This window comes from Manihot esculenta, chromosome 11, assembly GCF_001659605.2.
Source record: "Manihot esculenta cultivar AM560-2 chromosome 11, M.esculenta_v8, whole genome shotgun sequence".
NCBI classification, from domain to species: domain Eukaryota; kingdom Viridiplantae; phylum Streptophyta; class Magnoliopsida; order Malpighiales; family Euphorbiaceae; genus Manihot; species Manihot esculenta.
The window spans coordinates 23,271,617-23,283,463 of NC_035171.2; the positions used below are offsets into that span (position 1 = coordinate 23,271,617).

An 11,847-nucleotide genomic window follows, 5' to 3' on the forward strand; every position below is an offset into this window, starting at 1 on the left:
ACAAGAATAACTTTAGGATAACAAAACCAAGTTATCTCATTATCCTAGCCAACTCAATCCGACAACGAACCCATTCCTTTGAAGCCAACCCATCACTTCATCATCTTCTTTACTTTTACTAGTCTTTCTCTCATCTCTGTGTAGGTACAGGCTTGACAATGGAGACGCTATCTTCCCTGTCTACAAGCCAAGGTCTTATGTCACTTCATTCTTCTTCAGGAATCTCCCGCACTGGTGGGTCTGTTTCCGTTATTGGGTTTTCTCTTCCACTTTTCAAGACGGGAGCTTTACCAAATTGCATTAGGAAACAGAGATTGAGGGTCCCAAGGGCCTCGCTTGCTGTTGAACAGCAGAAGAAAGAGCCCAAAGTTGCTCTTATAAGAATCGGCACAAGAGGAAGGTACTAACGTCAATCATTTCTTTTTCTTTTCTGTATTGCTTCTTTTTGTTTTTTCCACACTTGTCAATGCAGCTCTAATTTACACTCAATTATGTGAAATATTGCGTCCTATGTGTGTTAAACTAGAAATAGGTTCCCTTTTTTTCTGCGAAATGAGGTTTCTTCTATCCCTTTGGAAATAGGGTTTTTCAATTCAGGTAGGTATTGGCATTTTAATTGTTTGATCTCTGAAATTCCTCCAAAGTATTTGGTAATGTTTTTTTCATGTTCATCTTTCAGTAGAACAGCTCGGAAATTGCTTTTATGAGTTCAATCATGAGTTCTAATTGTAACAATTGTGTTAAAACTTGATTGTTTCTTATCTTTCCTGGCATCTAATTCTCAAATTCTGGCACTTCTGTTATTCTTTCACTTCTTTAGTTCTGATACTTCTGTTATAAGCTGGGTGTCTGGATGAATGCCACACGGTCAAGGATGTCTTTGAGGGCAGAATATGATCTCAGGGTGATTCAGAATGACTGCTCCTGGGAGGCTATAATCACTTCTGAGATTAGATGAACCACTTTTACGGGGACAATGTCCCTGTAAAGCGAAAAGTGGGTCAAATGGCGAAGTGGGCCTTTCTACACCTACCGTACCAATGACTAAGTTAGTGAGGGTGCTTAAGTGGTGGTAAATGGGAGAATGAGGGGGAGATTAAATGAGGCAGACAAATGCCATAGCTAATCAGTCTCGGAATGTTCTAATACCTGGTTTTTGTAGGGGTTACACAATGCTGGCCAACCAAATTAAGTGTGTGCTATACGTCCTGTCCAGGCAAGTGGACAACTTGGAGGCATCATTTGGTTGTTCATACAATGAACTAAGTTCAAATCAATAATTCCATAGGTAGAATACGCCCTTTGTTTTACTCTGGAGGTTTCAATACTAGTCATTGGTAGCTTTAGGGATCTATGCCCTGTTACAGCAGCTATTTTAGTGCCATTGTTTCAATAGGAATTCGAGTCTCTTGGCATTTTCATTCGGCTATTTTAAATGCCCCAGTTGGCTTGAGACAACTTGGAGTGCATTATCCTCTTGATTGTAAGGTAGTCACTGAGAAAGCATATTTGACATGGGGGTATTAATTAAACATGATCCTGAAGGTCGTGGTCATGAAGAAAGGTGTGCAGGTAAGCAGATCTCAATGGTTGTATGCAACCTTCAGAGATTGCACATGACCTCTGCGTCCATGCCCTGTTACAGCAGAAATATTAGTGCCATTGTTTCAATTAGAATTCATGGAGTCTCTTGGCACTTATTGTGTTCATTCGGCTATTTTAAATGCCCCAGTTGGCTTGAGAAAACTTGGAGTGCATTATCCTCATGATTGTAAGGTAGCTAAGAAAGTGTATTTGACCTGGGGGTATTAATTAAACATGATCCTGATGGTTGTGGTCATGAAGAACAGTGGGCAATGTAAGCAGATCTCCATGGTTGTATGCAACCTTCGGAGATTGCACGTGACCTCTGCTCTACGACCTTGGTTGTGGTTGAGGTTGGGACAGACATGGATGTTATTATTTTTTTATGAGTTACTTCTTTTTTTTTTTTTTTTTTTTTTTAATTTTGTTCTTGGTTCTCTCACTTTTTTGGATATTGTACTTCGAAATTTTCCTTCTCTTATCTCTGAGGTAAGTTTCTTCTAGCTAAGTGATTAATTTCTGTTCAAATTCAAACTATTTGTTTTTGAAGTATCATTTGAGTAGAAATTCTGCAATTTAAAATCAGATGAATTAACAATGAAAATTTTGAAACAAATCGATTGTTTGAATAGTGAACAACGATAGATTTTATATCATTTCATGCTAATGTATCTAGTAGAGTGACCTGGATAAGAATACTCACTGCCATCCAGAAAGTTTGGAAAATTTTCTGCTAGAAACAGTTAATAATGGTATAAGGTAAGTAATAGACTTATTTTTTCTACTTTTTGATGTCAAAGAAAGTATAAATTGCTTCATTTTATTATCTGAGTTAACAACTACCCTCCCACCACAACCCCTGTATCCTGGTTGCCTGCTATTGTTCCAGGTCCTTTTGGGTATTGATATTCTTCTTGTTTGTATGACAGCCCACTAGCACTTGCCCAGGCTTATGAGACACGAGACAAACTCATGGCAATGCATTCTGAGCTGGCTGAAGAAGGGGCTATTCAAATTGTGATAATAAAGACAACAGGAGATAAAATATTAACTCAACCACTTGCAGACATCGGAGGGAAAGGATTGTTTACAAAAGAAATAGACGAGGCACTAATAAATGGTGATATTGACATTGCAGTTCACTCAATGAAAGATGTCCCCACATATTTACCAGAAAAGACAATCCTTCCATGTAACCTTCAGCGTGAGGATGTTCGAGATGCATTTATTTCCTTGACTGCATCTTCACTGGCTGACCTTCCAGCTGGGAGTGTCATTGGTACTGCTTCCCTCAGAAGAAAGTCCCAAATACTCCACAGATATCCATCACTCACAGTAAGCACAGTGTAACATGTTTTAATGTTATTGTGCTAGGACCACGATAAGAATTTTCTTAGTCTTTTTTGCAGGGAAAGCTGCTTAGCATGCATATAAGATCATATCTCTATGTTCATTTTACATTGATTAGTCATTCAAATGTGCCAATGTAGCTGTGACATATTGTAATTAGAAAATGTTACTTACTTTTCCTTTTTCAACCATTCAAAATTATTGGCCAAATTCATTAAATATCAGTCTCTACCATAATACGTTGCTGCTATATAATGGGTTTTGGCAGTCAATTGCCATTATCATTTGAATAGTGGTGATCTTCAGGTACAGGTTATATAAAAAAAAAAAAAAATGGAAAACTAGAATGCTAATTTTTTGCACATGATTTTGTCCCCTAATATTTTATGCTAAAAACAGTCGAGTCTTTTTCTGTCTTTCTCAATAGGTGACCTCTTTCTATCAATTCTCATTTATGCTTTTTTTTAATTTCATATTGCAGGTTTTAGAGAATTTTAGAGGGAATGTTCAGACACGGTTGAGAAAACTTAATGAAGGGGTGGTCCAAGCAACTTTATTGGCACTAGCTGGACTTAAACGCTTAAATATGACAGAAAATGTGACTTCAATTCTTTCAATTGATGACATGCTACCAGCAGTTGCCCAAGGGGCGATTGGAATTGCGTGTCGAAGTGATGATGATAAAATGGTGAGTTTTTTCTTGTTTAACCTTAGATCAATTGAGTGCCATTTGCAATTGTACCCTGGTACGTCAGCATATTTGCATGTGCATGAACACTAATAAATTATCATCTCAGTAATTTAAAGATTGTCGAACCAATTTGATAAAGGAAAGCTCTGTAATGTTTATTTCCATTACACCACAATTAAAACACCAAGTTTTGAATACAAATTTCAATTCATATTTTGTTCAACTTTCTCAGTCAGAAGTGCAAAAGCTCTACAGTGCTTGAAAATAGAAATGTAAACAGCCAGAATTTACCAGGAGAATAATGTACTAAGCAAGTACAAACTGGTCCACTAAGGCTGGAAAAATGGAGAATGAGCAACTCCCCAGAGCTAGATATACCTTCTGGAACCTTCTTCATCCTTCTAGAAAACATCCATCCATTCTTGGCCAGCTTCCTTCACATTTCATTCCCTAGTTTTCCTCTGTCCTTTTCAATATCGAGTGCTATGAATTGAAAATAAACAAATAAATGCAGATTAGCAAGTGAATGACTTCACCTAATTCAGATTAAGAGGATAGTTAGAACTGATGTGCATGGGTGAAATGATTTTCTTTTTTTTATGTTCTGTACTTTTTAATTTGTTCTATTGAAAAATTGAATAGTGTAAAATAGGTGATGGAATAAACTCGTACAATATACTTGAATAAGTGTATTTTTCGTAATACCTTGCATTAGCTGTTTTTTTTTTTTTTTTTGGCCGTTGCTACAATTACTCTGATACAGCAATCATCTCGTAAGACAGTGCAATCTATCATTTTGTGAGCTTGAATCCAGAAAAGGACAGTGCAATCACATTCAAATGAAAACATAGTACTTGTTAATATTGTCATTGCCAACATATTGGTCCACTCTGCTTTGATTATTTTTGTTGCTTTTCTTCGACCTAAGCTTCTCAAGTTGGCCTGTTTAGATTTCGTTTCTTTTTTCAATTTGTATGGCTACCTACTTGCAGGCTGCCTACCTAGCATCATTGAACCATGAGGAAACAAGATTAGCAGTCGCATGTGAGAGAGCCTTTCTTGAAACCCTGGATGGATCATGCCGTACTCCAATTGCTGGCTATGCTTGTAAAGATGGAGATGATAATTGCATGTTCAGAGGGTTGGTGGCTTCCCCAGATGGAACCAAAGGTATGATTATTTTATTTTATTTTATTTTTTTCAAAAGAAAGATTTGATCTTTTCACCCCTCAACACCAAAATTTCTGCTGCATTTCAGTACTTGAAACTACTAGAAAAGGTCCCTATGCTTTTGATGATATGGTTATCATGGGAAAAGATGCTGGCAAGGAACTTCTTTCACGGGCAGGTCCGGGATTCTTTGATAGTTGAAGAGCATAATAGCAGCTTAAAAAGATGACATGGTTAAAATTTTAGGCCTAGCACCTGAGGCTTCCTGTTCCTTGATGTCCCGCCTGAGTTAGTATTTAGAATAGTAGTTTAAATTTTTTTTGTAAAGTAGAAGGGAATGTTTGAAGGATGATATTTAGTGAAAAGCCAATTTTTTTTTGGGTCTCTCTTTCAAGTGTGTTTAAGTATGCGTGTACTGTTTACATGTGTGAGTGTCGTCATCTCTTTCCTCGACTCAATCTTCTGTACTCAATAGTTTTATGTCTTTTGAGCTAATAAAGGAAGAAAGAAAATGTCTTTGTGCTACGATTATGAAATTATTGATTCACAAGTGTATAAATTAAGGGTGTAATCGAATCGAACTGAGTCGAGTTTTGAAGATATTAAATTTTGCTCCTTAAAATTTTTTCGAACTCGAACGAGTATTAATAAGTTCAAGTTTGACTTGCTTAACAAATGAGCTTAGACGAGATGAGTCAAACTTTTATTGTGTTTAATTTTGAATAGTTTATGAACAGCTCAATTTATTCAATTTATTTATACGAGTGATGAATTTTAATTTAAAACTAAAGTAATTTTAGTTAAATAAGTTTATATATAAATAAGCTCGTAAATTTGTAAATGATAAATTTTTAAATTTTAACGATCTTAGTATCTGCACGTTTTAAGAATTTATAGATTAAATTCTGTAGAGTTGAATTGTGAAAAATTTAAATTTTACTTATAAAAATATATGTAGAGTTTGAGTTTATTTTTTACGTGATGTTAATTTCAGCATGAATACTTAATGAAACTGTTTGTGAGCCTATTCATGAATTCAGAAATGAATTTAGTTTTTGAAACTTAACAAGTTAAATATTATAAAGTTTAAATTTGGCTCATTTATTAAATGAGACTAAAAATTTAACGAGTTGAATATTATAAAGTTTAAATTTTACTCATTTAGTAAATGGGGCTAAAAATTAAATTAGAGTTTGACTCATTTAGAAATTAAATCGAGTTTTTAAATTTTTATTAAGTTAAATATCAAATAGTTCACGAATAGTTTAATTTATTTATACACCAATATATAATTAATACGCTGTTGCTGGCTATTGTAGATTTTGGATCAAATCAAGAGTGTGTTATCGGTTTTAATAAAAAAAATTTCAACCAAATTTGTTTACTTTTCAGTTAATTGATTTGTTTTGATTAAATAATTTTACAACTTAAATTTTTTAGTCCGATTCCGTCAATTTAATAAACAAAATGAATTACCAAACTAAAATGAATATTCTCAAGGGATATTAAAAACCAAATTTAAATAACAATAAATTTGTAATTAACAAAATATAATAAGGATAATTTAAGAAGTCCAATATTTTTCCACTTTTCACTTATATATATATATATATATATATATATATATTTTTTTTTTTTTCCATTAAATAGAGTATAATTACCTTTTCATATTAATTTTACTTGATATTCATCCATGTTTACATAATTGTATTGTAACTTTTATATTCATTACTATAATTTATGAATTATTTTGTATTTTACTTGTAATTTACCTATTTATATTCATATTATAACTCAAATTTATATTGCAACATTATTTACAAATTCAATGTTATACTATTTATACAAGTTTGGATTTAGATGGATATTTTATACTCAAACCCATGAGTAATTAATAATGAAAATATGACTATATATCTAACAAAATTAATAAATTTTATTTATACAAATGTTAGTGTCAACAGTTAAAAGGGTATTGATGTTATATAAGGCTTGTTCAGAATAGACAGTGAGTTGTCACCATAAAATAGAGACACATGGTAAAAATTTGATAATCCTATGCATAGTCCCACCCGTAGAAAAGAAAATCCGGACGCTTCAGGTCAGTCTCAGGATAGGTCGGCCTCAGATTGAACAGACTCACCCACTCAATTTCAGGGCGAGACTTTATAAAAAAGTTACCGTTAACGGTTACAATCCGACAAATTTCCTTTATGTCTGTGATCACGGGATTTTCAACTAATTAGTCGGTGAAGATCCCTTATCAATGAGTAGGCCACATCATCGTCGGGTTATCAAGAAATATTATATTTATCTCCATTTTCTTACAGTATAAAAAGAGATCGATCACAGAGATAAAGAGACATTATTTTCTCACACAATTATTCTTGAGTTCCAAGCATTACAATACTCTCACTTTTCTCTTTAACTTTCTGACTTGAGCGTTGGAGTGGCTGCCGTAGGTGCCAACCATCTCACGTTCTCTATCTTGCAGGTGGACTAATCACAGCACTGCTCCATTGGACCAATCACAGCACAGTTCCATTCTAGTTATGTCATTAATTTGGTTTCAGCAATATCATTTGATTCCATTGCCGAAAAATACATTGAATCCTCCCAATTCATTTGGATTACGACTGGTCTCCTACTCCTTTTCTCTTAGAAAGAAATCTCTATTCTTTCTCTCGAAACAGCCGGTGATCATGAGTTGTTGCTAAGGTCGCTACCAATAAGGTCAATTGCGAACTTCACCAGGTGACTAGAGGTGATAATGAAATGGTCGGTTCTCTGGCCAAAATGGCGGCGGCAGAGGAAAGAGAACCGTGATGATACTCGTGTATAAGTTTTTGACACAGGATGATTTATTGACCGATAAATGGTCGGCTGAACAGGTAATAAAAAAACTCTCTAAATATGCACTAATAATTGGTCGGTTGTACAGGAGGTCCTCAACTTAGCCATGAATACGATGCGTAATGGAAAATGATGGCCAAGAAATCCTAAAAAACATTTATGATGGTAATTATGGAAAATACGAAGAAGCTTGGGTGATCGCCTGAAAAACATTTAGACAAGAATACTACTAGCCAACTATAATGCAAGATGTGAAACAACTTATCTAGAACTGCAAAAAATGTCAAGTACGTGCGAGCATTCCAAGGACCTCGAGAGAAGGGCCAGTAGTGATTTGAAGCCCCTAGTCTTAAAAGAACCGATGCAATAGGCAAGTTTGGTACGTTGCACAAAAACTGAAAAAAACCGTTTAGGGTCTCGAAGGTCATTCGCCCAGGGTACTATAAGTTGGTCAACCTAGATGACCGAGTCATTTCCTATTCTTAGAATATCAATAATCTGAAAATTTTTTATTAATAACAGTTAACGAGATATTTTTCTTTCATGTGTTGTGATTTAGTAATAAGGACCAATGGGATTGCCTTCTTCAAAAGGTTTAAAGAGCATTCATCAAAGACTGGGTGTCGGACCCATATAAACAAAAAATTCTAGACTAATAAGTCGGGAATTCGTCAGACTAGAAGACCAAGCGTTGGGCCGTGGAAATATAAACAAAAGCTTCTAGGCCAATAAGTCAGAAGTCCGTCAAGCTAAAAGACTAGGCGTTGAACTATGGAAATATAAACGAAAACCTTCTAGACCAATAAGTTGAGAATCCGTCAGACTACAAGACCAAGTGTCAAATCCATATAAATAAAAGCTCATAAGCCAATAAGTCGAAAATCTGTTAGACCAGAAGGCCGGGCGTCGGACCCATATTAATAAAAGTTTCTAGGTCAATAAGTTGGAAATCCATCAGTTTAGAAGACCAGGCGTTGGACCCATATAAACAAAAGCTTCTAGGCCAATACGTTAAGAATCCGCCAAGCTAGAAGACCGAGCGTTGGATTGTGAAAATATAAACAAAAGCTTAGGAATCCGTCAAGTTAGAAGACCGAGCATTGGACTGTGAAAATATAAACAAAAGCTTCTAGACCAATAATTTGGGAATCGGTCAGGCTAGAAGACCGAGCATTGGACCCATATAAACAAAGCCATAAGTCGAAAATCCATTAGGCTAAGAGACTGAATGTTAGTTCCACTAAATGAGGTCATAATTTGAGAATCCGTCAGGCTAGAAGACCGGGTGTTAGTCCCATTAAGCAAGGCCATAAGTCAGAAATCCGTCAAGCTAAAAGATCGAGCGCTGGTCTTGCTTAACCAGGCTGTAAGTTAGGGATCAGTCAGACTAGAAGACCGGGTGTTAGTCCCACTAAATAAGGCTAAAAGTCAAAAATTCGTTAGGCCGACTGACTGGGTGTTATCCCAAGAAGTTTCTAAGGCATTTCATGATAGACCGCAAAGTGGGTATACATGAGGCCAACCAACAGAGTGTTAGTCCCATTTCATAAGATATTTCTAAGGCATTTAATGTTAAGCCGCAAAGCGAAAATACGCTAGTCCGACTGACTGATCGGGTGTTAGTTCTGTTTCATGAGTTGTATGTAAGGAATTTCATGATAGGCCGCAAGGCTGGTATAAGGCAGGCCAAACAATCGGGTGTTATTCGCACATTATAAGAAGTTTCTAAGGCATTTGATGCCCAGGCCATAAGGCAGGTATGAGCCAGACCAAACAACGGAGAGCATTGATCCCATCTCACGAAGAGAATTACAGGCATGTGTCGATGCTCTTACAATTACTTCCGAAAATCTAAAACTTTTTACGAAAGAGGAAGGCACATTATAGGTGGACGAGAGTTTTTGACAATCGACGAAGGCAGGATGAGCTGCCAAGTGAGCAAATGAAGTTTGCAAGGAGTTCGCAAGGGTTAGAAAAATTCTCGGAAGCTTATGAAGCAGCTGGAAGATGCCCGGAAGCTCGATAAGACTGGAAAAGGCTAAGGAGATCACAAGAGCTAGAAAATGTCCGGAAGCACGTCAGGGCTAGAGAATGCCTAAAAGCTCATCAGGGTTAGAGAATGCCCGAAAGCACAATCAGGTCAGGGCTAGAGAATGCCTAAAAGCTCATCAGGGTTAGAGAATGCCCGAAAGCACAATCAGGGGTAGAAAATGCCCAAAAACTCGATAGGGCTAGAGAATGCCCGGAAGCTTGATATGACTAAAAAATGCCCAGGAGCTCGTTAAGGTCAGAGAATATCCGGAAGGTCGATAGGACTGGAAAATGCCCGGAAGTTCAAGTGAAGTCCGCAAGGAGGAAAATAACTAGAAGCTCGTCAGGACTAGTTAGGGCAAGAAAATGCTCGAAAGTACGCCAAGACTGAAAAATGCTCAAAAACTCGATAAGGCTGCAAAAGGACAAAGAGCTCGTAAGCGCTAGAAGATACCTGAATGATCCCCAAGGCTGGTCGATGCTAGAGAGAGCTCAGAAACTCGTCAAGATATTACTATATCACTCGGATCAATTTTAGCCAGACAAAATCTTGGACCTGACTGATCGGCAGAGCATGTAAGAAGAAAGTAAGGACATCGTGCGCTCAATCTGGACAAACAAGCCACATGCTCCAAATCATGAAGACAATTGTTACCTTCAAAGCTAAAGAATCGAAGACTGGCGGGGGACTTCTGATGTTACATAAGCCTCGCCCAACATAGATAGTGAGTTGTCACCATAAGACAGGGTTACGACGTGGCAAGAATCTGATAATATGATACGTGGTCCCACCCATAAAAAAGAAGACCTAGGTGTTTCAGGTTAGCCTCAGGTCCGACAAACTTGCTCTCTCAACTTCAGGACGAGGCTCCATAAGGATGTTACCGTTGACAACTACAATCCAACAAATCCCTTGATGCCTATGATCACGGGACTTTCGACCAATTGGCCAGTGAAGATCCTTTACCAATATGTCGGCCACATTATCACCGAATTATCAAGAAATGCTATATTTATCTTTATTTTCTTACAGTATAAAAGAAAAATAATTACAAAAGCAAGTAGATGCTATTCTCTCACACAACTACTCTTGAGTTCCAAGTATTACAATACTCTCGCTCTTCTCTTCAACTTACTGACTTGAGCGTCGAAATGGCTGCCGTAGGTGCCAGACATCTCACGTTCTCTGTCTTGCAGGTGGACTAATCACAACACAGTTTCATTCCGATCACGTCATTAATTTGGTTTCAGCAACATCATGTATTACTTCAAAGAGAAATATCAATTTAAAATATCACTAAAAAATTAATATAATATTCAATAAAATTATGATTAATCCATCAATTATTATGTACTTTCAATTATTTTTTTCTTACCAATTTCAAATTTATTTTTTTAAAATTTTATCTAAAATATATATATATCAATTGTATTTAATATTAAAAAACTAAAAGATCATATATTTATTAGGAATTAAAAGACTAATAAATTTTATTTAATATACTTATTAGTTATTACTAGATCCAAAAGTAATTTCTTTCAAAAAAATAAAGAATTGTCTATTAATTAATAGTAATTATAAAATAGGGACAAAATAGACAAAAAAGAAATCTGAAATTATGATTAATTGATCAATTAATAATTACGTGTTTTTTTAATTATTTTTACTTGTCATTTTCAAATTTAAGAAATTGTTGTAAATTTTCTTACATATATTTTAATTATATTTAAAATTTTTATATTAAATATTAAGCAACTAAAAGATAATATATTCATTAGGTATTAAAAGAATAATAAATTTTATTTAATATATATTAATTATTATTAGATTGAAAACTTACTTGTTTTAGAAAGAGTTTATTGTAAAAACAATTCAATATTTTTTTATTTTATTATAATCACATCATATATTTTTATTTTTTATCAATTAAAATTTAATTTTTTTAAATTATTTTAAATACACACAATTATTATTTATACAGTTAAAAATTAATGAAATTGTTACCTCACTAATCACATAAATATCATTTCACTATATTATATCAGTAAAATTTTAAATTAATTACCAAAAATTTTTTACTTTATTTTTTTTCGATTAAATTTTATTTTTTTTAATATTTAATCAAATATACTTTACCATTACTCGTATGGTTGAAAATTTATAAAAT

The 11,847-nt window shown here is 34.8% G+C and overlaps 1 protein-coding gene across 1 annotated transcript; it reads left to right on the forward strand.

Annotated features, from left to right (window-relative positions):
• Positions 1–5,320, forward strand: LOC110627009 (porphobilinogen deaminase, chloroplastic). The gene is made up of 5 exons (XM_021773224.2): positions 1–400; positions 2,514–2,919; positions 3,416–3,622; positions 4,618–4,795; positions 4,884–5,320. Exons 1-5 carry the CDS (start codon positions 159–161, stop codon positions 4,994–4,996), a joined length of 1,146 nt encoding a protein of 381 aa, XP_021628916.1. The 5' UTR covers positions 1–158; the 3' UTR covers positions 4,997–5,320.
• The last annotated feature ends 6,527 nt before the right edge of the window (positions 5,321–11,847 follow it).

Excerpts from the sequence above, each read along its gene's own strand:
- LOC110627009 (XM_021773224.2), top strand. The coding sequence starts at position 159 with ATGGAGACGCTATCTTCCCTGTCTACAAGCCAAGGTCTTATGTCACTT. Across the intron at positions 401-2,513 it reads AGAATCGGCACAAGAGGAAG|CCCACTAGCACTTGCCCAGG; the intron begins GTACTAACGTCA and ends TTTGTATGACAG. Across the intron at positions 4,796-4,883 it reads TTCCCCAGATGGAACCAAAG|TACTTGAAACTACTAGAAAA; the intron begins GTATGATTATTT and ends GCTGCATTTCAG.